Source organism: Impatiens glandulifera, unplaced genomic scaffold (assembly GCF_907164915.1).
Source record: "Impatiens glandulifera unplaced genomic scaffold, dImpGla2.1, whole genome shotgun sequence".
Lineage (NCBI taxonomy): Eukaryota > Viridiplantae > Streptophyta > Magnoliopsida > Ericales > Balsaminaceae > Impatiens > Impatiens glandulifera.
This window is the reverse complement of record NW_025919624.1, coordinates 39,977-64,963: the sequence shown is the minus strand read 5'-3', so window position 1 is coordinate 64,963 and position 24,987 is coordinate 39,977. Positions and strand designations below refer to the sequence as shown.

The 24,987-nt window shown below is 36.6% G+C and overlaps 2 protein-coding genes across 3 annotated transcripts; both read left to right on the top strand.

Annotated features, from left to right (window-relative positions):
* Positions 1-643: 643 nt before the first annotated feature.
* On the top strand, positions 644-5,678 carry LOC124918281 (RNA polymerase-associated protein LEO1-like). The gene is made up of 5 exons (XM_047458477.1): positions 644-736; positions 1,051-1,084; positions 2,273-2,421; positions 4,615-4,848; positions 4,980-5,678. The coding sequence occupies exons 1-5, from the start codon at positions 644-646 to the stop codon at positions 5,676-5,678; spliced, it is 1,209 nt and encodes a 402-aa protein (XP_047314433.1).
* Positions 5,679-21,017: 15,339 nt separating this feature from the next.
* On the top strand, positions 21,018-24,467 carry LOC124918279 (serine-rich adhesin for platelets-like). 2 transcript variants are annotated; one of them, XM_047458476.1, is made up of 5 exons: positions 21,018-21,114; positions 21,439-21,572; positions 21,660-21,718; positions 21,816-23,234; positions 23,508-24,467. In XM_047458476.1, the coding sequence occupies exons 2-5, from the start codon at positions 21,452-21,454 to the stop codon at positions 24,195-24,197; spliced, it is 2,289 nt and encodes a 762-aa protein (XP_047314432.1). In that variant the 5' UTR covers positions 21,018-21,114; positions 21,439-21,451; the 3' UTR covers positions 24,198-24,467. The 2 variants fall into 2 exon arrangements, with proteins under 2 accessions (XP_047314432.1, XP_047314431.1); XM_047458475.1 differs by having other exon boundaries at positions 21,021-21,114; positions 21,415-21,572; positions 23,508-24,466.
* The last annotated feature ends 520 nt before the right edge of the window (positions 24,468-24,987 follow it).

Sequence of the window (24,987 nt, the reverse complement as noted above, 5' to 3'; positions counted from 1 at the left end):
TATCATGGAGCAGGCCAAAGAAAAGGCTGCTGAGAAGATTGAGATCTATGACACTTGGGTCTTGAACATAATGTCAGTTAAATATGATGAGGTCATCAAGGGAAAGAATATAAACAATCAATGGTTGAAGTTGGTAAACATTGAAAAGAGAGTCCTCAAATGGGCTAAGACATCAGAAGTATATGAAGCTCTTAAGAGAAAAGAGTTGGTTGAAGCAAATTTGAGAGGTCGAGCTCTTCTTCCGATTCTTCAAGCCAGAAGAGACAACTTCAATCCTATTGAGAGTAATGCTAAGGCTGGGGAGAAAGATTTTAAAAGATTAGATGAAATCATGGAAGACTACATTTCCATCGTTCTCCGGTACGTTCATGGAGCCAGCTATTCCGGAGTTATTCCTTTTAGAAGCTCTTCTGATGAAGATGAATCAATGGATCTGTCTGACGGTAGTGGTCTTACTGTTCCGAAAGATGAGAAAACTGCTGCTCTTCTTATAGAATTGGGAAGTTTTTCAGCTGAGGAAAAATGTCTAATGACTCAACCCAATATTGAGCAAATTTAGAAACTAGTTCCAACCGGTCCTAGTATTGAAGAAGAAGAAGTCTATATAGAACCTGTTCAAACTCTTGTAACCCAAGAAGAAGAAATGTTGGAGTCCCCTGTTATTGAAGCAGAGGCTTCTCCAGAAAAAGAGGCCGAAATTTGTCAGCCTGATGAAGCTCACTCTGAGGGGGAACCTGTTGTTTTTGGCACAATTAGAATCCCACATCGGAAGATGATGGGAGTGAAAGAAGTTTCTTAGTATATAAAAGAAACTATATTCACAATTAGAATAAATCCCACATCGGAAGATGATGGAAGTTGGGGAAGTATCTTAGTGTATAAAAGAAACTTTCTCCTCTTTGGTTTATTGCACCTAAATCTGTATCTCTTCTTCCTTATTAATTGATAGCCTTAGTGCTCGGAGACATAGGAAACATTTTGGCCGAACTCCGTTATCAAATTCTATTAGTGTTCTTTCAGTTTGTTTTCCTTCTTTTGTGGTTCTGTTAGGGTTTTTCCCCAACAATTGGTATTAAAGCCGAAGGTTCGTCCTTGGCATGGTGGAGTCTTCAAAAGGGGCGTCAACTCCTTCGTCGTCCTGGAGGAGGACTCCGATGTCAAATTTGAAGTTTGCGGTGGAGATCTTTGATGGAACTGAGCATTTCGGCATGTGGCAAGGTGAGGTTCTAAATTGTCTTTTTTAGCAGGGTCTAGATGTTGCTATTGAGGTCGGAAAGCCAGATGGAATAGAAGAAAAAGAGTAGAGTATCATGAATCGGTTGGCGTGCATAAAAATTTGGTCGTGCCTGTCCAGAGAGCAGAAGTATGCTGTGAAGAATGAAACTTCTGCACAGAAACTGTGGCAAGCATTGGAGGATAAATTTCTAAAGAATAGTGGTCAGAATAAGCTCCTTATGAAGAAGCGACTGTTCCGGTTTGATTACCAATCAGGTACTACGATGAATGAGCATATAACTAAGTTTAATGAATTAGTAGCAGATCTGTTAAACTTTGACGTTAGGTTTGAGGATGAAGATCTTGCGTTGATGTTGCTATCGTCCCTTCCTGATAAATTTGAACACTTAGAAACAACGTTACTTCATGGGAAGGGAAATGTTTCTCTTGATGCTGTAAGTTCTGCTTTATATAGTCATGAATTGAAAAAGCAGGATAAAAGGAAAAGCAAAGTAGGTATAGCAGATGAAGCATTGATGGTCAGGGGCCGTCAGTAGAGCAAATCAAAAGGGAAAGGAAGAAGATCTAAAATTAAAGTTGCCAAAGTTGAAGAAGAAAGAGAAAGATTCTGAAGATGTGAATGTTGCAGAAAACAAAGGTGATGCAGATTCAGAATACTCTTTATCGATGTCACACACAACATCACATCCTGATGCGTGAATATTGGACTTAGCCTGCACTTATCATATGACACCAGTTCGAAAGTGGTTCTTTGACTTTAAGGAGCTAGATGGTGGAGTTGTTTACATGGGAGATGCTAATACATGTAAAATAAAGGGGATAGGTTCAATCAAGCTGAGGAATGATGACGGATCCACCAGAATTATTAGAGATGTTCGGTACATACCGAATATTAAAAAGAATCTCATTTCTTTGGGGGCCTTGGAGTCGAAAGGCCTACATGTGAAATTGGAAAATGGAGTTTTTAGGGTAATATCTGGAGCGCTAGTGATGTTGAAAGCTATCAGGAAAAGTAATAATTTGTATTATTATCAAGGTAGTACAGTTAATGGGACAGCAGATGGATCAACTTTTGGGAGCAGTAAGGAGTTAGAGGCAACAAAGATATGGCATATGCGAATGGGGCATGCTGGTGAAAAATCTATGCAAACTCTTGTCAAGCAAGGATTGCTGAAAGGTATAAAAGTTTGTAAATTAGATTTTTGTGAACATTGTATTCTGGGAAAACAAAGGTGAGTAAAATTTGGTACTGATATGCATAATACCAAGGGTATTTTGGACTATGTGCACTCAGATGTCTGGGGACCTGCCAAGACTCCTTCTCTTGGAGGTAGACATTACTTTGTTACTTTTGTTGACGATTTTTCCAGAAGAGTATGGGTGTTTAAGATAAGAACAAAGGTGAAGTGTTTGGGATTTTTCTTAAATGGAAAACTCAAGTTGAAGATGAGACAGGAAGAAAGATCAAAATTCTCCGGACTGATAACGGTGGAGAATACAAGAATGATCTATTACAGAAGTTATGCCAAGAGTGTGGCATAGTTCGACACTTCACAGTTAGAAAACACCATAACAAATGGAGTATCGGAACGTATGAACAGGACATTGGTGGAGAAAGTTCGATGTATGCTGTCTAATGCTGGGTTAGACAGGAAATTTTGGGCAGAAGCTGTGTCATACGCTCAACATTTGGTAAATCGCCTACCATCATCTGCACTTGGTGTCAAGACTCCATTAGAGGTATGGTCTGAAAAACCTACAACTGATTATGATTCTTTGTATATTTTTGGTTCTACTGCAAATTATCATGTAGATGAATCAAAGTTGGATCCACGAGGAAAGAAGGGTTTTTTATGGGATTTAATACGGGAGTTAAAGAATATCGCCTCTAGTGTTTGGATGCAAAGAAAACCATTATCAGAAGAGATGTTACTTTTGATGATTATTCAATGTTGAATAAGGTAACACCAGACAAGATTGATTGTACTCCGCAACAGGTGGAGTTTGAGCAGATAAAGATAAGCCCAACTATAAGTGACTCTCCGATGACAGACGAAGAGTTAAATGAGGAAGAGGTTCCGACCTAAGAACCTTCGGGACAACGTGAATCAATTGCTGTGAATAGACCAAGACGAGTTATTCAAAAACCAGGTCGGTTTGTTGACATGGCGGCCTATGCACTTCTAGTCGTAGATGATGTTCCATCCACATTTTCAGATGTCAGTCGAAGTACTGAAAATGGAAAAAGGAGAGGTGTTATGGAAGATGAGATACAATCTCTTCAGAAGAATGAGACATGCAAGTTGACGCATCTACGAAAAGGGAAGAAAGCTATTGATTGTAAATGGATATCTGCTAAGAAAGAATGATTTCCTGAAAAGTTTGATGTTCGCTACAAGGAAAAATTGGTAGCTAAAAACTACGTTCAGAAGGAAGGAGGTGATTATAATGAGGTACTTTCTCCTATTGTTAAACACTCTTCCATTGGAATTTTGTTGGCCTTGGTAGCGCAGATGAATTTGGAGCTAGCTCAACCAGATGTGAAGACCGTAGACATACACGGTCATTTGAATGAGAAAATCTACATTTATCAACCAGATGGATTCAAAATTGCTGATAAAGAAAATTGGGTTTACAAGTTGAACAGATCATTGTACAGGTTGAAGCAATCGTGTAGATAATGGTACAAGCGACTTGACAAGTTTATAATTGAGCACAAGTACATAAGAAGCAGATTCAGTTCATGTGTGTATTTGCGCAATTTGCAAGATGAGTCTTACATCTATCTACTCTTATACATTTATGATATGTTGATAGCATCAAAGAGCCAATATGAAGTTGACAAATTGAAGGCTAAATTGGGTAAAGAGTTCGAGATGAAAGACAATGGGGAAAACCAAATCTAATTGTTTAGATTTGGTAAACATCTTCCGCGTTTGAGTCGGCACTGAAGAGCGCCAATTGGAAGCACTGAAGGTTTATTTTTAATATTGAAGATTAGTATTTGGATATTGTGCCAAGGTGGAGATTTGTTATTTTTGACACAATTAGAATCCCACATCGGAAGATGATGGGAGTGAAAGAAGTTTCTTAGTATATAAAAGAAACTATATTCACAATTAGAATAAATCCCACATCGGAAGATGATGTAAGTTGGGGAAGTTTCTTAGTGTATAAAAGAAACTCTCCCCTCTTTGGTTTATTGCACCCAAATCTGTATCTCTTCTTCCTTATTAATTGATAGCCTTAGTGCTCGGAGACGTAGTCAACATTTTGGCCGAACTCCGTTATCAAATTTTGTTAGTGTTCTTTCAGTTTGTTTTCCTTCTTTTGTGGTTCTTTCAGGGTTTTTCCCCAACAGAACCCTCAAAATAAAAGGAATCAGAGAAGAGTTCTTTCGCTGAGGGGGAACAAGACATCAATGATTCATCTTCCGAAAGTTCTAAAGATTCTCCTCGGCCAACTCATTTGATCACTGCTGCAAATATTCATGATGATGCTGACAATACCTCCGATAAGATTCATAAGGTATGTGAAGATATTGTTGGTAATGAAGAAGAGAAAAAGGATAAAAGTGACTTAGAGAAGGATGGACCAGAGCAATCCCTACAGGTTCACACTCATCTAAGTCCTATTCGGACCGCTCCATCAGACTCTCAGGAGATTTCATCGAATGAAGGATCATCTGTTGGTGGTATGAAGATTATGAAGTCTATGACAGCTTTGATGGGCACTCTTCATAGGAATATGGCTTAAATGCAATCCAATATGTTGAAGATTATGAAGACTCAGAAAGCGGGCAAGAAGGAAATTGCCTCTCTTCGGAAACTCATAATGAGATGGAGCAAACATTGAAGAAGAACACTTTCGAGATTAATTATCTCAACAAGACATTCACCATGTTTGAAAAGAACTTATTCAAACGACAAACCGAGTTGAACGACTGCGACAGGGAAAATAACATTAAACTCCATAATGAAGAGGATGGAATATCTCTTCTTCGAAATCAAATGGTTGAAATTCAGGGGAATATGAGTCGAGCCGATGCTAAGCGGTTAGAACAAAATGAGTCCTTTGCAAGGAAGATTCAGGATGAGGAAGATGCACAAGCGGCTTCTGAAAAAGAGCAGAATCTTATTACCCAGGGTGATGACAATAGCGGTAGAAGAGGTAGTGGTGTTTCAACTGGTACCAGATCAAAGCGAAAGAAAACCGATGATGAAAGTGATAGGCCAAACAAACGCGGTGGAGGTCGCAGAAGCGATTGTGGTGGAAGAAGTGGTGGAAGAAGTGGTGTAAGCGATCGTGGTGGAAGATGTGGTGGAAGTGGTCGCGGTGGCCGCTCTTTCCCTCCTTTTCATAACCTCCTTACTATAGAAGAATTCAGCGGTCAAGGTTTCCACTACCCACTTGATCCACTCGTGAAAAGGGAAGATCAATAATCTTTTCTCTTTCTCCCTTAAACTATTTCATATTAGTTTGCGAACTTGGTTTCTTGGTTTCATAAACATTGTTTCTGAATAGTGGTTTTTGGAAAGTTTTTGTAAGATGGTAAACAAGTTTGATTCTTTCTTTTATTTGATGGATGTTCATTTTGTTATCTTTGCAAAGTTTTAACATCATCATCAAAAAGGGGGAAATTGTTGGGTCAAATTATTTTGACTAAGGGTCAAAGTATTCTAACTAATGGAATTTTTATGATGAGTGTGTTTAAAATCTAATCTAAGCCGTTTAATCGTTTTTGGTGCAGGTGTATCGAAAACGTTCTATATTAGACTAAATCTGAATTAGATTCATTAGACTTATTGGCCATTAGACGCACGTAGTTAGATGTGCAGTCTAACAGAAGTAGTTAGACGTGCAGTCTAACAGACGTAGTTAGACGTGCAATCTAATAGACGTAGTTAGACGTGTAGTCTGACAGACGTAGTTAGACGTGCAGTCTAACAGATACGTAGTAAGACGTGCAGTCTAACAGATACGTAGTTAGACATGCAGTCTAACAGATACGTAGTTAAACGTGCAGTCTAACAGGCGTAGTTAGACGTGCAGTCTAACAGGCATAGTTAAACGTGTAGTCTAACAGGCGTAATTAGACGTGCAATCTAACATGCGTAGTTAGAAGTGCAGTCTAATAGGCGTAGTTATACGTGAAGTCTAACAGATACGTAGTTAGACGTGCAGTTTAACAAATACGTAGTTAGACGTGCAGTCTAACTGATACGTAGTTAGACATGCAATCTAACAGTCGTAGTTAGACGTGCAGTCTAACATGCATAGTTAGACGTGCAGTCTAACAGACATAGTTAGACGTGCAGTCTAACAAGCGTAGTTAGACGTGCAGTCTAGCAGATACGTAGTTAGACATGTAGTCTAATAGGCGTAGTTAGACGTGAAGTCTAACAGATACGTAGTTAGACGTGCAATCTAACAGGCGTGGTTGGACGTGTAGTCTAACAAGCGTGGTTGGACGTGCAGTCTAACAAGCGTGGATAGACGTGCAGTCTAACAGGCGTGGTTAGACGTGCAGTCTAACAGATACGTAGTTAGACGTGTAGTCTAACAGATACGTAGTTAGACGTGCAGTCTAACTGGCGTAGTTAGACGTGCAGTCTAATAGACGTAGTTAGACGTGCAGTCTAACAGACGTTGTTAGACGTGCAGTCTAACAGGCGTAGTTAGACGTGCAGTCTAATAGGCGTAGTTAGACGTGCAGTCTAACAAGCGTAGTTAGACGTGCAGTCTAACAGATATGTCGTTAGACGTACAGTCTAACAGATACGTAGTTAGACGTGCAGTCTAACAGACGTAGTTAGACATGCAGTCTAACAGACGTAGTTAGACTTGCAGTCTAACAGATACGTAGTTAGACTTGTAGTCTAACAGATACGTAGTTAGACATGCAGTCTAATCGATACGTAGTTAACGTGCAGTCTAACAGACGTAGTTAGACGTGCAGTCTAATAGACGTAGTTAGACTGTGTAGTCTAATAGACGGTATTAGACGTGCAGTCTAACAGATACGTAGTTAGACGTGCAGTCTAATAGAGACGTAGTTAGACGTGCAGTCTAACAGAGACGTAGTTAGACGTACAGTCTAACAGACGTAGTTAGACGTGCAGTCTAATAGACGTAGTTAGACATGCAGTCTAACTCCTTCAGACTAGTCTGAAGGGAAATATAGTTAGACGTGTAGTCTAACAGATGAGAGTTAGACGTGCAGTCTATCTCCCTCAGATTAGTCTAAAGGGAAACATAGTTAGACGTGCAATCTAACAGATGAGAGTTAGACGTGCAGTCTAACTCCTTCAAATTAGTCTGAAGGGAAACATAGTTAGACGTGCAGTCTAACTCGTTCAGACTAGTCTGAAGGGAACCGTAATTAGAGGTGTCGTCTAATCGCATTAGACCAGGTGGTCTAATGGATCCTACTATTAGACGAAGACATCTAACTTCATTAAACTTGTCAGTCTAATTGAAAAACATATAATGCCACGCTTAAGTAGTTGTTTGAAACTAGCATCTGTCTACCCACGATCAAGTAGTTGTATGCTACTCATGCTTCTCTTTTCCTATTAGAGTAGTACGACAGCCAGTTGCAATCAATTAACTTATGCCACGTAAGAAAATATTATTCCCACTACTTGTTTCTTGCAGGACAATCCTAGAAGAATATTCGGCGCACTACCAGATTGGTACGGCCACGTTCTTGGTGCTCAGATTTTTATGTACATGTGTACTATGGAGGCTTTCCAATGGAAGTTTGCCACGTGTCATTATAAAAGATTTGAGTGTTGGCACCTGCTCTCTATTTAAAGATCTTCAAGGACAACGAAAGAATAGTCGGATACATTGCTGAACACTAAAAAATACGCAAACGAACTACTAAGATTACAATCTTAAGAACTGTTTTGTTGTTTTACAGTGTGTACATCAAGAGAGAGTTAGAATCAAAGTATTGTGTAGCTGAGTGATATTCTTCAATATACTATAATTTGAATAGTGTCTGTTCTGTTCAATAGTGAGCTATCCTTGGAACTGTATTTGATTCTAAGAAACGTATAGTGAATCCTTCCGGTGGTTGGAAGAAGGGGTGACGTAGAATAGTTTTGCTTCGAACATCCATAAACAACTTATCGTGTCATTTACATTCTGTTATTGTCTTCTTCTTTGGTTCTTAAGCTTCAAACCTGAGAAAACGTTTCTACACTTGAATCGTTCAAGAGTTTACAAGGGTTTGTGAAGAATAGAAAGTGATTTAAATCCCTAACAGGATTTCTATCAAATCGTTTATCTGAAGCCTTCATCAATAGCCAGACCCTTGTCTCTATTGTTGTCGTCGATCTTTTCATGCACTCTGTAGACCACGTCTAAAGAAGTTTAGACGATGTCTAACTACACTCTTTCCTTTGACCGCGTTTGAAGTAGTTAGACGGCATCTAACTACGCGCACTCCTTAGACCATGTCTAAAGGAGTTAGACGACGTCCGAATAGATAGTCTTCTTTAGATCTGTACCTGCACATCGACAAATAATCCAACTTAGTTTTATTCACATCACATTATCAAAATAATGTTGTGCATATTCTCTTAAGTTAATTAATTATTTCTTTCTTAATTAATTTTCTCTTTTATTTTAAATTGATCCAATAATTTTCCAATTTTGATGATGTTAAAACTTAGTTGAAATCAAGTTATAATGTAGACTTAAAAACAATTGTATTAATAAGAATAAAAACTACCAAAAAATTAATTTTTGAAGTTTTCCTCCTTGGTTTCTTCATTGGTTGGTCGTCTTTATCGTAGAAATATTTGTTCCATCCTTGATCACTTCCTCCACTTCGACCACCACGACCATAATCACATCCTCGACTTCCTTGGACAGGTAGATCACCTCTTGTTAGTCTCCTTCGGGAATGGGTTCCATGGATACGAGGTTCTCCTTGATTTGTTATTGTTAGATGACTTTCTTCCCTCTTTTCAGCATCATCGGAGGCTACATTAGCAGTTTCAGCAACAACATCCTCTTCAGCCTAGAGACGTTGAGCGACTACGTCAGCAAATTCTAAATGTTCAACTTCCACAATCTAAAGAGATCTGGCTATTTTCATTACTTGATGAGTGAGGGACTCCAACACAGATTTTGTCTCATTGTGATTTTCAAGGTTCTGAGACTCGGCTTTGTTAGAGGACTCATCGATATGAGTGAAGATGAATTACTGCATTCTTGTAGCCTAAGTATGGAGAATCTTAACATCTTGAGCAGTTTTCAGCAAATCTTTATTGTTGCTCTTTTGGGCATTAGCTAAGATAATACACGCCTTGGAGTTCACATCATTTTCTATGGAGTTCGAAATATTTTCCCTAAAGTTTGCTGCATTATCCTTCTCAATATTTTTCATCCTTGAACCCAAAGACTAAACACTCTGTTGAATAAAGGACAAAGAGTCCAAAATGAACTTGCGGAAGTTCATGATCCTTGGAGATGCTTCCTCTAAAGAGGATTGGGCAGAACAGGCAAGATGTGACCCAATATGTACCGAGAAGACAAGATTAGCATGACAACTTACCTGTATTAAGTGCTCTAGTTCGTTATCTTTGGCGGTTGCTCTTGGAGAATTGATCAATGCCCTAGATTCATCTCTTCCTTCTTCTATTTCAGCGCATAAATCCTTAACGTATCCGTATATGTCGTCAGATCGAAGACGATAATTAGGGAGAGAGGTTGATTTGGATTGAATGGAAGAGGGCAACCTTTATTCAGATCTCTTCTCTTCATACGAAGAAGAAGACGATTTAGCACCTTTGCTTGAGATGCCCTTGGGGAAGGGACACGTCCTCCCTCATCAGATGGAATCTTCTCTAATTCTGACGGTTTAGAGAGTTCCCCCTCAACAGATAGGATCTGATGTGGATCGGATGTGGGGGGGAATTTCAATCATCCCCTTCTAAACAGACAAAGGAGTCTTCTCAGACACAAGAGCAACAACCTCTTCTTCCTCAGAAAGAAGAGTTTCTTATTGAACATCAGACATGAGGGGCGTCTTCTCATCTATGAGAATTTGACAAGGCTCTCCTTAAGGAGACGACATTTCATTAATTCATATAACCTCCTTATCGACGTCTGGACAGTTGAGCTCTGCACGTGATGGTCTGATTCGGAAGACATCCGATCGAGACGACTTGGTGCCATGAACATATCGATTGGTAGTAGAGTAGTAGGACTCCATGAGCAAGTTAAAGCGGTTTAGAACCTTCGCCTCCGTTTGAGAAGACTTGTCAAAGGAGTTGAAGTTAGCCTTCTTTTGATTGAGTAGAGGATAGAGAGCATGCCCCATCGCATTTTCTATGAAGATCTCTCTTCTCTTAAGGGCCTCGTGGACACTTGTCGTTTTTGACCATAAGAGAATAGACTTCTCTGTTTTTAACAATTTCTTCCACTCATTTGCAATATTTTTGCTGGTGATAATTTTGGCGTATGAAGAGTGGAGTTTGTGGCTCATCCAAGTGTCAAAAGATTCAATCCGCTTAGCCACTTTAACCTCAACATCCTCCATGATGAGGTCTAAAATCAGATTGGCTTCGGATGTGTGCTCAGTAGTGTCTTCAGCCACACCTTTTTCTTTTCATGCAACTTCGACATGTTTAGGAGCGGGAGGTGGTTCTCTTAAAAAGATACTTGCAGCCCCTCTTGTTGCTCTAAGTAGGGTGAAAGGAGAGGGGTTCTTCGAGAAGGTAGTTTCTGGAAGAACGACAGCATGGGCAACAACAATAGATGGCAAAGCCTCCGGCTCTAATTCAGTTGTAACAACAACATTACTAGTAGCATCTTCAGCCACTGGTTCAGCGAGGAAGACAGACGTGTCTTCCATCTAAATATTCTTAACAGGTAGACCAACTGGCTCAGCAGTTGGTCCAGCAGCTTGTTCCACTACGGGAACTTCAATATAAGGCAATTCAGATACAGATATAGGTGGGGTTACCTTGGATGGGCTCGGCTGAACATCACTATGGGCAAGCGACTTCAAAAGATCTTCGCGTTGAATGTCTAACACGTCGGCTACTGATATTCGTGGAGAAGCCTTGGAGGTCGTCTAAATTGTAGTAGATGCCTCCGTTTGATCAGCAATAGGAGCATACAAGACAGCCCACTTCTTCATTGGACTAGATGATGGAGATGGCGAAATCAAGGATAGAGGAATAGCAGCGACAAGGTTTCCCTCGAGTCTTTCCCTTTTGGGGATGGAGTCAACTTCTCTAGGTTCTCTGATGGATGTCCTCTTCTTGCTGTTGGAACTAGCGGCGGACTCCATAACAGAAGTCCTAGCCCTCTTTGTAGGGGTCTTGCGGCTAGAGATTGCTGGAGACTTGGACCGAGTGATCGATTGACCACTCGTTTGTTGAGTCGATGATTCAAACTTTGACTCCTTCGCGATTTTCATCCGCGCCAAGAAGTTCTTCACGGTTACATCTATCATTATTCTCCAGGGGTTAATAGCCGAACCCCCACTCATAGGAACTTGCAGATGCTCCAAAAGGCAGTCGAGTGGGAATGAAAAGCCCACACTCTTCTTGCTCTTTAGAGAAACCATCTAGTATAAGGTAGAGAAGATAATTGATGTCTAGTTAACTAGCATCCCCTTGGTTATTGTTATCATATACTCGAAGCGGTCTTGAGTATAGAGATTGAAGGACTCTGCCCTTCCTTGAATCGACTTCGCCAGAATATCTTTCAAAAGACAGAAAGGGTATGAGAGAACCTTCTTCTTTCCGGTTATGTTAATAGGATTGCCGATGTCCGAGAACAGGGTGCATCTCTGCAATGGTATCGACAGGAATCGCCACGCTGAAGACATGACCCTCCGAAGGAAGTTTGAAGAGCTCAGCGAAGGTGGCTTCAAAGATAGAAATTTTTACGCCGTTCACGTTCACTTCGATCGAATCGTTAACAAGCTTTCCTGAACTGAAAATCTCATTCACTTCCTTCTCATAGATAACGAACGGACCTCCAAGGAACTTCCTGAGGCCAGACGCCTCCAATGTTTTGAACACTTCCACTATCTTTAGTTGTTCAATCGTGTACAAACTCAAAGTCCACATTAGTCTCGGGGAGTGGCTTCGTAAACACGTCGGCCACTTGTTGATCCGTTGGGACATATTCTTCTGACTAACATGCTCTCAGATGAAATAGTGTCGGATGTCGATGTGCTTCGTCCGAGAGTGCAACACTGGGTTGTATGTAATCGATATGACATTGGTGTTGTCGAAGAAGATCAATGACTCGTCTGTCTCAATGCCATAGTACCTTAGCTATTGTTGAACGCACAAGAGCTGGGAGAAGTGGCTTCCTGCAGCAATATACTCAACCTTTGCTGTAGAAGTGGCGACGAAAGTCTTCTTCTTGCTGAACCAATAGATCAGACGATCACCAAGGAACTGGCATGTTCCACTGGTGCTCTTTCGATCGATCTTGCAGTTTGCATAGTCTGCATCAGAATAGCTAATTAAATTGAAACTAGAATCTTTTGGATACCACAGTCCCACATTTTGAGTTCCCTTTAAATACTTTAAGATACGCTTAACATCAACATAATGCGATTATTTTGGATTAGCCTGAAATCATTCGCAGACGCCTAATAAACAGGATGTCTGGCCGACTAGCAGTTAGGTAGAGCAAGGCACCAATGATCCTCCTATATGAAATGATATCGACACTCTGACCATCTTCATCTTTGTCGAGCTTATTGGAAGAATTCATTGGAGTGGTAGCAGCATAACAACTCTCCATTCTGAACTTCTTTAGCAACTCCCTGGTGTATTTGGCCTGGTTGATGAATATGTCATCTTCAAGTTGAGTTGACGAACTTGAAGACTGAGGAAGAAATTTAATTCTCCCATCATACTCATCTCGAACTTGTCCTGCATTAGCTTAGAAAATTTCTCACATAGTTTGGAGTTAGTTGACCCAAATATGATATCATCAACATAGACTTGGACAAGCAAGATATGAGAGTCTTTAACAAAAATCTAAACAAAGTTTTATCAACTATGCCAATTATGAAATCATGATCAAATAAGAACTTTGTTAAAGTGTCATACCAAACTCTAGGAGCTTGCTTAAGACCATTTAAAGCTTTGTCAAGTTTAAAAACATGAGTTGGCAAGGAGTGATCTTGAAAGTCAGGCGTTTGTTCAACATACACATACACATCCTCATTTAAAATTCCATTTAAAAATGCACTTTTTACATGCATTTGAATTTTTTTGAATTTTGGAATGATGCATAAGCTAGAAAGATTCTGATTGCTTCAAGAATAGTAATAGGGGCGAATGACTCCTCAAAGTCAATTCCTTCCTCTTGTCTATAGCCTTGAGCTACCAATCGGGCTTTGTTTCTCACAACCAAACCATCTTCACTAAGCTTGTTTTGAAAAACCCATCTGGTTCCAATTACCGATTGATCAACCAGCCTTGGAGTTGGATGCCACACTTTATTTCTTTCAAATTGATTCAACTCCTCTTGCATTGCATTAATCCAATCTTGGTCAAGCAATGATTCATTGATTTTCTTTGGCTCAATTTGAGAAATAAAGGTGGAGTTTGTCATTTCATCCATTAATTGGTGTCTAGTATTAAGAGGAGCATTAAGATTACCAACTATTAATTTAAGTGGATAATTTATGTTCCATTTGAAGCTTGGTCCTAAGAGATCAGACGTCTGGTCAGACGGCCCCGCAACGTCCGAACTGTCAGTAGTCTACTGACTTGTAGTTTGGACGTCTAGTTAACTCTCAACTGGTTCAGCCATCTGATCAGACGAGTATATCCTATTGACCGGAGCTTCATCATTACTATCAGATTCAAGACTTGTCTCTTTTAATTTGTTAGCAATTTCAATGAATTCGTCAGAATTATTTTGAACAGATTCATCACAAACAACATGATAGGACTCTTCAACAGTTAGTGTTCGATTATTAAATACTCTATAAGTTTTACTAACTAAGGAGTAGCTAACATGATTCCAGCATCTACTTTAGCATCAAAAACAGTCAAATGATTTTTCTCATTGTTGTGAATAAAACACTTACACCCGAAAATTCGAAAGTATGAAATTTTAGGAATTCTTCTATAAAAGAGTTCATAAGGTATTTTGCTAAAGAGTTTATTAATCATTGATCGATTTTGAGTATAGCATCCTGTGTTTATGGATTATGCTCATAGCTTCTGAGAAACACCTGAGTAGACAAACATAGATCTCGCTACTTCCTTTAGTGTTTTGAATCTCCTCTTAGCAACACCGTTTTCTGTGGAGTTCTGGCACTAGACAACTCGTGTCTAATACGAGACTCCTCGAGGTAAGAAGATAGGCATTTGTTGGTGCATTCGGTTCCCCGGTCACTTCTAATTTTGATGATGCTTAAAGATTTTTCGTTTTCAAGTCTTCTAAGGATCTTTATCAAATTCTCAGCAGTTTGATTCTTAGAAGGTAAGAAAATAACCCAAGTAAATCTTGAAAAATCATCAATTATGATCAGAGTGAATCTCATTCCTCCCAAGCTTTTTACTGGAATTAGACCGACAGGTCCATGTGCAATAGTTCTAGGCATCGGTTGGATTGAGATTTCTCCTTAATCTTAAAATTTGATATGACATGTTTCCCCAACTGGCAAGAGGGACAGACATTGTCCTTTGAAAACATCAATTTAGCTAAACTAGAAACTAAATCATGTGAACAAATGTTGTTAATAGTTTTAAAATTAAGATGATTTAATCTATTATGCCATAGCCAGTTTTGATCATTTTTTGCTATCATGCATACGGAATTAGATATCTTATTTTTCCAGTTCATTTTATAAGAATTTCCTACTCTACTTCTAGTTAGTAGGGTGTTACCCTACTGATCCTTAACTATACATGAATTTGTTTGAAAATCAATATTATATCCATTGTCACATAATTGACTTATGATAATTAAGTTATAACATAGGTTCTCAACAAGTAGCACGTCGTTGATGGTGAGGTTACCATATATAATCTTACCCTTATCCATGGTCTTACCCTTATTGTTATCATCAAAAGTGATAATAGGCCCTGAACATTTCATCACTTCGGTCAGTAGTCATCTATTTCCGGTCATGTGTCTGGAACAACCACTATCCAGATACTAGACAAATTTCTCCAAGCAACAGACCTGTTGTACCTATAAATAAACATATTTACAGGTTTTTGGTACCCACATTCAATTAGGCCCTCGGTTAATTGGTCCCTTAGGAATCCATATTTGAGTTATCCTTATGGATTTCCCATGTTGTGTTGTGAGCAGTGCGTATGATTTAGGCTTATTAGACGTCTTTCTGCCAGCAGCTGATCCGTTAACCTTAGAGGATAGTTTTTGTCTAAAATTCCTTGACTTCCTGTCAGATTTTGGTTTGCCAGACTTGTTGGCTGCTCTCTTCCTGTGTTTCAGCCAGCTTTCAGTTGACCTTACATATATAATCTCATCCTTTAATGTTAAGTCCTTACATCTTGGATCACTTTATTTTTCAGTTAAACTACCCATGACAACGCTTATAGCCTTAACCTTGACTTTCACCGAGTTTAACTTCTTGTTAGACTTGTCTGGACTGGCATTGTCAAATCTTAAACCGGATTTCCATCCGACAGGCCTTAGCAGACTAATCTACTGTCTGACTGCATCTCCAAACCTCGTTTAGGAACTGACCAAATAAGTCAAACGTTGGTTCTCATAAAATAGTGTTTGAACTTTTTCCTTGATCTTATCACTCTCAAATGAGAGCTCAGTCATTTTGTTTTCAAAATATTTTGGTTTAGAAGTTTAAGATAAAGAGATGTTAACATTTTTATTTTTCAATCTTATCTCATTGAGAGAATTTTACAACTTCTTTTACTCAATGACCATGACATTAAGTGCATCAGTTAATTACACTCTTGTGAACTCTTCAGAGGAGAAGTCAAATACCTCAGATTCTTCCTCTACCATGAAGCAAGTAATGTTCTTATCATCGCTGTCGTTGGATGATGAATCATTTTAAGTCGCTTTGGGCCCACTTGGATTTGCTATCAGCAGCCATGAGAGGCTTCAACCCTTTCTTGTTCTTCTTCTCATCTTTCTTATTCTCATCTCGCTTTGGCTTCCAGCATTCCAACCGTTGTATTTTTACTTAGAGAACATGAGAACCTTGTTGATGACAATCGTAGACATGATTCAAATGATTAATACTAGAGAATAGAAAACAATGCTCTAATACCACTTGTTAGGATCGGTATCGACAATAGAGACGTGGGTCTGACTATTGTGAACAACTTATGACTTTCGATTCGATTTTAACTCTATTAGAAGTTAAAATTTATTTATATTCTTCACAAACTCTTGAACAAATTCAAGTGCGGAACAATATGTTGGATTTGAAGCGTCCGACAGATGAATGAAATGAATAGAAAGTAAAGAATACATGGAGTTTTATGGATGTTCGGAGATAAAACTCATACGTCACCCCTTCTTCCTCAACAAGAAGGATATTCACTAAAAGACTTTGATCGGTATAGAACACACTATATAAACCCAGTTAGAAACTAGAGGACTTAACACCTGTCTACTTCTGAATTTCTAGCTAACTCTCTATTAAACATAATAACATTTGTTCAACTTATAATACTGAAATTTCACACAGAAAAAATAGTAGATGAATTACAGAGTAATCACACAGTGAGTAGTTAATTCACACTTAAGCTTGTGAGAGATTAAGCAATCAGATAGCAAGGACAAATGTGAACTTGAGATCGCAAGGGAGCTTAAGCAAGATATGACCGAGAGATTGATGGATCGAGAGATTCGTCCGTTGTTCTTGAGCTTCTATTTATACTTGAGGAGAAACAACAGACAAATCTTCTTTGTGGACACGTGGCATGTGTTTGTTGGACGACCGCAATAGTACATCAGACTGTGAGCATTGGGATCATGGTCGTACAAGACTGATAGTGCATCGAATATCCTTTGATATTGTGTTGTACTGGAGAGATACAATGTGGGCAATTTTAATGATAAACGCATACGTGGTAGTCTTTCATTTGTCGAGATTAGCTGGCTTTCCAGACTACTGATAACGAACACAATAGACAAGCTGAGTAGATAAATAGACGCTCCTTTGGACGTCAGATCAAGTTGGAAGACGTCTAACTACGCTTCTTCATTAGACCGCGTCTAAGAAGAAGTTAGACGGCGTCTAACTATGCTCACTCCTTAAACCGCATCTAAAGGAGTTCGACGACGTATAACGATGCGCATTCCTTAGACCACATCTAAAGGAGTTAGACGACGTCTAAGTACGCGCACTCCTTAGACCACGTCTAAAAGAGTTAGACGACATCTAACTACGTGCACTCCTTAAACTACGTCTAAAGGGGTTTAAACGACGTCTAACTAGGCGCACTCCTTAGACCACGTCTAAAGGAGTTAGACGACGTCTAACTATACACTCCTTAGACCACGTCTAAAGGAGTTTAGACGACGTCTAACTACGCGCTTTCATTAGACCGCGTCTGAAGGAGTTAAACGATGTCTAACCGCGCCTTCATTAGACCGTGTCTGAAGGAGTTAGACGACGTCTAACTACACACATTCATTGGACCACGTCTAAAGGAGTTTAGACGACGTCTAACTACGGACACTCCTTAGACCACGTCTCAAGGAGTTTAGACGATGTCTAACTACGCGTTTTTCTTAGACCGCGTCTGAAGAAGTTAAACGACGTCTAACTACGCGTTTTCTTTAGACCACGTCTAAAAGAGTTAGACGATGTCTGAATAGACAGTCATATTTAGATCTGTACTTGCACACCGACAAATAATCCAACTTAATTTTATTCACATCACATCATCAAAATTATGTTGTGCATATCCTCTTAAGTTAATTAATTATTTATTTCTTTATTAATTTTATTTTTTATTTTAAATTGATCCAACCATTTTAAAGTAGAATATGTTATTCAATTTATAGTAAATATATTATGTACAAAGTTATAGTAATTCTTATGTATAAATGTATAATATACTTTCAATTAATTAATAAATAAAATGGTATTAATTAGTAATTTATATTCGTTCTATCTATGATGCAGACTCATAGATCATCTTCACACCCGAAATATTTTTAAAAAGAATTAAGGATAATTTTATATTATTCAACAGTAAAGTAAATTAGAGGTACTATGTAAAAACAAAAATCAAAGTTAGATTAATTCCAAAATCACACTTCTTCCATCTCCAAGTCCAAATTTCTTAAAAATATTTATTAAATTCTTATAATAATATTAAATAATCTTCTTATTTTCCTTAAATTTCACATAACACATAATTACATAACATAAAATTATATTTTTTAAGTAAAAAAATAAAATTACAATAATTCTCTTATATTATAATAAAATAACAAATTTAGAATTATAGTTAAAATATTTGGTCAAATTTATAAAAAAAAATCGCTTAGAAAACTATAATTATAATATTTTTTATATATAAGACTATTAAATTATTTATCATGTTATTTATTTTATTTATTCAATATTTTTTCTATACTTCCATCAACATCGTCTCTTCCCCTGTCCTTTCCATCCTCCGTTTCTCTCTCTTTCTTGAAATTTCATATTATTATTAAGAAAATTAAAATAAATCTTATTATTAAAAATTAAAATGAAAGATAATAGGATTTTGTAATTCCATTCAATATTCAATTCAATTATGTAGGTGTAGACAAACAAGGGGATGTTAAAATAATATGAAATAAAAAATAACTAAGGTGAAGTTGTACTTTCAGTGATGGTTAATAATCAATAGATGATGGAAGTAATTGAAAATTCTAAAATCCGGTATATCTTACACCAGATACACTCACCTTCTGCGGCTCGGTATTGAGAGCATCTCCAATAGGCATGCAAATCTCATTATTTTTCATTTCAACTGGACATCATTTGTAGACCCAAAATGGGTTTGGGTGTCTCTCTTCCAACCAATGAATATTTGTTTTGGCACAATTCATTACCCATTTTGGTCATTTTTTTAAAATGGGCTCTTAATCTAATTTTTATTAATTTTTTTTTATATATAACCTTATATCTATAATCTAAATTGAGACTTAAACCTTTTTTTTAGTTAAAAGTTATAATATTTTTAAATGTATAGTTAAATCATTAAATTATATTATATTTAAAATTTTATTTAATTTATTTATATTTTATAATTTATTTTATATTTTACGAATAAACATATAAATTTATTATTTTTATTAATAATGTTTGTTTTAATATATTATGTTTGTTTATTTAAATGTATTATTTAATTATTTTGTTATGTATGAATTATTGATATATAATTAATTTTATTAAATGAATAAGAAAATATTGAGGTTAAATATGTGAAGTTGATAAATATATAGATAATATTAATAAGGTTAAAAAAGTTAGTGTAAGAAAGAAATATTCTAAAAATATTTTTTTTAGTTTGAAAATGAGTTTTCGAATTAGAAATGAATTACTGTTTGTTTGTTTGTTTGATGTGATGTTTATTGCATTTTGGGTTTGAAAATGAATTTGTGGGTTGAAGATGGTACGAGGAAAAGAGAGAAACGGAGATGGAAGGAATGGATTGGAGTCGACAGGTTGAAGAAGATATTGATAAAATGTAAAACAAAAAGAATTAAATAAAAATAAATAACATGATAAATAATTGCAGTACATAACTTAATATCGGAGTCTTAAATATAATAAATAATTATAGGAGAAAGATAAAGATCTATAAAATATTTGATATGTTATTTCTTAAGTTGATTAAAAATTAAAATAAAATATAATTTTTAGATTTTTAATTCATTAAAAAAATGAAATTATCATTTTCGTAATTTTTTCTTAATATTTTTTACCATTTTAATTTTCCTAAATTTATAATTTATTCCAAAAAAAAATTTATATTGCTTAATATATTTTGTTACTCAAAATAAAAAATAAAATAAAATATTTTATTTTAATTACTTTATCAAAAATAAAAAGAAACATTCTCATTAAAATAATAAGAATTGTACAATGTCTATTTAATTGAGCAACTATCATTTTTTTTATATGTTACTTTATAAATATTATATTTCAATATTCTTATTTTATTATTTGATTTTAATGGCATGTTATAATATATTAATATTTTTATCTTATGTGGTATTTATATATATATATATATATATATATATATATATATATATTGTCCATAATTCTTGGGCTATTTTAGTACTTACTCCTCACTTATCTAAGAACACTTTAATTTTTGAGAGAAAATAATCCTCCGTGGGATCCACTCTCAACTTAATTTGGAATTCAAAACGGCTATAAAAGAGACGTTAATACCTTTTTCTTTTGAAATTAAGGTCCACGCACTCAATCCTTACTGCAAATAATTCAAAAATTATATGATAAAGTAATTAATATGATATATAGATCATTATTGTAATTATAATTATATTTAACCATTTTTGTAACCAAGGAATACAAGCATCAAATATATAGAAAAAAAACTTAGATACGATTTTTGGGTCAATTCTCATTTATTTAATATAATTTATCATTCAAAATTACAAATCATACGTTTGATTTGAAATAATTAATGAGACTTTATGATCTAAGAAAGAAATTAAACTGAAATGAAATATTTATTAATTAACTATTTGGTGTTTGACTATATTTGTGATATTGGAATTTCAATCTTCTTCTCCTTCTTCAATGACTGAACTATAAACAAGGAGGAAAAGAACTCTCTCTCTCTATCTCTCTCTGTGTGATAAATTTCGTTCAGAGACTTTCTCTTCTTTTATCTAGTGGTAAGTAGCCATTTTGTATTCCTTTTGCTGTTTATTCTTCACTTAGTATCGTTTCTTCCTTTTCATTTCATGGGTTTTGAAGTACAGGGCTTAAGATTTGAAGTTGTAAAAACTGAAATTGTAGCGCCTAGGCTTTATGATGTTTTTATACTTGAAAATGTAGTCAATTGTGCCTAGAGCTTTTATTCCAGTCGAATTACTAGATTTGTACTGCTTGTGCATATAATTCAAGACATTATGATGTTTTTATTATCTTTGTTTGTAAATAGATTGTTGAAATCTGTGAATTTGAAATTTCAGACGATTTAGTGAATGCTGGTATAGGTTATTGAAGAATATGGGTGGGGATAATAAACAAGGACTGAAGAAAATAGGTTATGTTGGCGGATTCCTGCAGCTGTTTGACTGGAAATCAAAATCTAGGAAGAAGCTATTTGCTAGCAAGTCTGATTTATCAGGTATTGAAGATGAAATGCCACAACACACATTTGTTTTTCCTTCTTTCTGTAAACTATTTTGATTTAAACTCTTTTTCCTTGTTGTAGAACAATCAAAGGGGAAAAAAGGAACACATGGAAATCATCCAACTACACGGTTTTATCTGGTGAGAAAAATATCTACTTACAAAAAAGAAGAAGCTGTTTATGCGAGTATTCAGTTTTGTCTTTGTAAATTAAACTTTGATTCCTCTTCTTATGCAGACTGATGATGATGAAACTCTAATGGGTTCAAGTCTTAAAGGTAGTGAATATAGTTGTGCTTCATCAATGACTGATGATGATGGATACGGAAATAAGGCTCCTGGTGTGGTTGCCCGACTAATGGGGTTAGATTCATTGCCCACATCTTATTTCGGAGAGCCTTGTGCAACCACTCCATTTCTTGACTCACAGTCTCTTAAAGATCATTGTCAAACACTTTCGGGGACATCAATCCAGAATTCAGTTGAGATTATGTCACAGAAAATGATAAACAGCCCTATTAAGAAGTTCCAAACTGAAATATTGCCTCCTAAGTCGGCTAAACCGATACCCATCACTCAAAATAAGCTTTTGTCGCCAATTAAAAGCCCCGGTTTTGTTCTTTTGAAGGATGCATCCGACATAATGGAAGCTGCTGCCAAAATCATTGATCCGGGACTACAAGCTTCATCATCATCTACTTCCAAGTCCAAAACGCGTTTGATTGGATCTTCATCCGTTCCTTTGAAAGTTAAGGATTTGAAAGAGAAAGCAGAAGGTGTTCAAAAATCATCCAGGTTTCCAAAGGGACAATGCAGATCAAGATCCTCTTCTGATGATGATGTAAATAACAAAGGCAGGTCTATTTCGCTTGCTGTTCAAGCAAAAGTTAACGTTCAGAAACGGGAAGGGTTGAGCCAAAATGCTATCAGAAGCTCATCTGGACAGAAAGAACAATCGATCAAAAATCAACAGAACTGCCAGAAAAAGCCTTCAACAAACAATTCTTCAACTTCCCTTAGGCAGAACAACAACCCAAAACAGAGCTGCCTAGTTGATAAAGAGAATTTACCTTCTAAGAAGAACAACCACCCAAAACAGAGCTGCCTACTTGATAAAGAGAATTTACCTTCTAAGCCTCTTCCTAAGGTGCAAGGAAGAAGAACAAAACCAGTCGACTCTTCTCCTGGTCAAATGAAATCCATTGTCAAATCCAAAGCAACTGATCATGGTTCAAAAAGTGCATCCCTGAAGAATAGGTTGAATGAAGGCAATTCTCATCAAGAGAAGAATGACAGACAAATCTCATTGAAATCAGCAACAGAAAGAAATCTTACTCGGGCTGAGGAAAACAAAGGCAAAGGTGTAGATGTCGTCTCTTTTACATTCACGTCTCCAATCTCAAGATCAATGAAAAGCGAGAAACCACGACGGGCATCCCAGAAAAATATGAATGGAGGTGATGGTGATGCTTTAAGCGCTTTGTTGGAGCAAAAGCTAAAAGAATTAACTCACATTGTTGATTCAAATGGCGACTATTCTTCTTCTTCTTCTTCCACTTCTCAAGATTCGGTTTCAGATATTGAATCAGTGACTACCACACAGATATCATATGATAGTATGAACCAAAAGGCGGCACATCATCATCATAGGCTTCAGGTTACATTTCCTTTCAAGATGTCTCCTCTATTTTTGATTTGCGCCTTGTTTGATTTGGGTTATTTGAGATTAGTTTCAAATAACCCACTATCCAATCAACAATCTCCTCGTCAACCAAAATATCCTTATCTAGAAAAAAAAAGTTCATATTTTTATCCTTACTGCTTTTTTACCCAAATAACCCACATCTGTAACCACTTGGTTATTCAAACAAGGCCTTAGTTTTGTGTAAGATGCTGATGTAAATTATTTTGTTTGCTTAAATACTTGCAGATAAACGAAGAAATGAACATGGAACCTTCCAAAATGCTAGAAAAACATTATCCAAGTCCAATCTCAGTTCTAGAATCTTCTAGTCTGACAGAAAGTTGTAACTCCTCAAAAAGTATTACTACTACGACTACATCATCAGTCCAAGCTGATGCCAACTTATCAGATACAGATTCATCCACTTCCACAATTATCGCTCCATCAAGTGGATGGGAACTTGAGTATATAAAGGAGATACTGTTGGACATGGAGCCAATGTTTGAAGACTATGCAATAGGCCGTTCTCAACATTTTGTAAATCCCCAAATATTCCATCGAATTGAGAACAGCCAAAAATGTTCTTATGGAGGAGATGTTGGAAAGCAGATGAGGAAAGTCTTGTTTGATTTTGTGAATGAAAGCATGGATTTGAGATGCAGGCAGTATACAAGAGGGGGATGCGGTTATAAGAAGGGAATGCAGACGATGATGAGAAGAAAAGAGTGGTTAGCGGAAGAAGTATATGCGGAGATGGAAGGATGGAGAGGATCGGGAGATTGTATGGTGGATGATTTAGTTGAAAAAGATATGAGCAGCCAGTTTGGGAAATGGGTTGAGTTTGATGTTGCAGTATTTGAAGTTGGAGTGAAGATTGAAGGAAGAATCCTCACCTCATTGATTAATGAAGTTGTTGCAGATATCTTCAGACTGTAAAAAAGTGTTGCCCTCATTCTTTATGGATCTTTTGGGTTCTTCCAACCAGGTAATTGTCATTTCAATTACTGTTTTAATAGAAATAGCCGTGGTTCAATTGATGATATCGAGTCTGTTTGGGGCCAGCATATCGTTAGCACCACTGATACTTTTGAATGTGTATAAATGAAATTAGAACTGTAATTTCATCTTTATAAAATTGGAATTGAATTGTGTTTATGTTTGGAGAACTCATAGAATTGAAATTTCCAAGTGTGGGGATGATGTTGAAAATGAAACTTAAGAAATTATATTATAATTTCAACATTAATCTCTTGTTTCAAGTCATCAAACAAATGAAGGATCTGGAATTGGACCTCTAAAGTCAATTCAAATTTCAGTTTCCTACTAACCAAACATTGAAGTGACTTTGCCCCCCATTTGTACAATTTAGAAAATCAAGGGAATCCACACTTACAACAGTTGAAGGCTTGAAGCAGATTTTATATACATTCCTTTCTTCAGTTTTATGTATTTAATAAAGTAAGAAATTGCAATAGAGTTGAAAGGCTCAGAGATATAATAGAATGGTAGTAATTACAATTGATAAGAAATTGTCCTTATATAAAACACAAATAGGAAATACTAAGAGGACAAAAAACATATAAGATATTTACAGTTAAATTTTTAAACGAATATTTCAATTGCACAATCAGCTCACCATCTTCTATCTTCTAGAGGCCTTTGAGATCATTGCATAGCCCGTTATACTTTTAGCCCCTCTAGTTAGATGGGGTGTGAATTCGATTGA

What these genes read in the sequence shown, in the direction of transcription:
- LOC124918279 (XM_047458476.1), top strand. Translation starts at nt 21,452, where the DNA reads ATGGGTGGGGATAATAAACAAGGACTGAAGAAAATAGGTTATGTTGGC. An exon ending in CAACTACACGGTTTTATCTG is followed by an intron (nt 21,719 to 21,815) that starts GTGAGAAAAATA and finishes CTTCTTATGCAG; the next exon opens with ACTGATGATGATGAAACTCT. An exon ending in ATCATCATCATAGGCTTCAG is followed by an intron (nt 23,235 to 23,507) that starts GTTACATTTCCT and finishes AAATACTTGCAG; the next exon opens with ATAAACGAAGAAATGAACAT.
- LOC124918281 (XM_047458477.1), top strand. Translation starts at nt 644, where the DNA reads ATGTTGGAGTCCCCTGTTATTGAAGCAGAGGCTTCTCCAGAAAAAGAG. An exon ending in AATTGGTATTAAAGCCGAAG is followed by an intron (nt 1,085 to 2,272) that starts GTTCGTCCTTGG and finishes ATTATTATCAAG; the next exon opens with GTAGTACAGTTAATGGGACA. An exon ending in GACCAGAGCAATCCCTACAG is followed by an intron (nt 4,849 to 4,979) that starts GTTCACACTCAT and finishes CACTCTTCATAG; the next exon opens with GAATATGGCTTAAATGCAAT.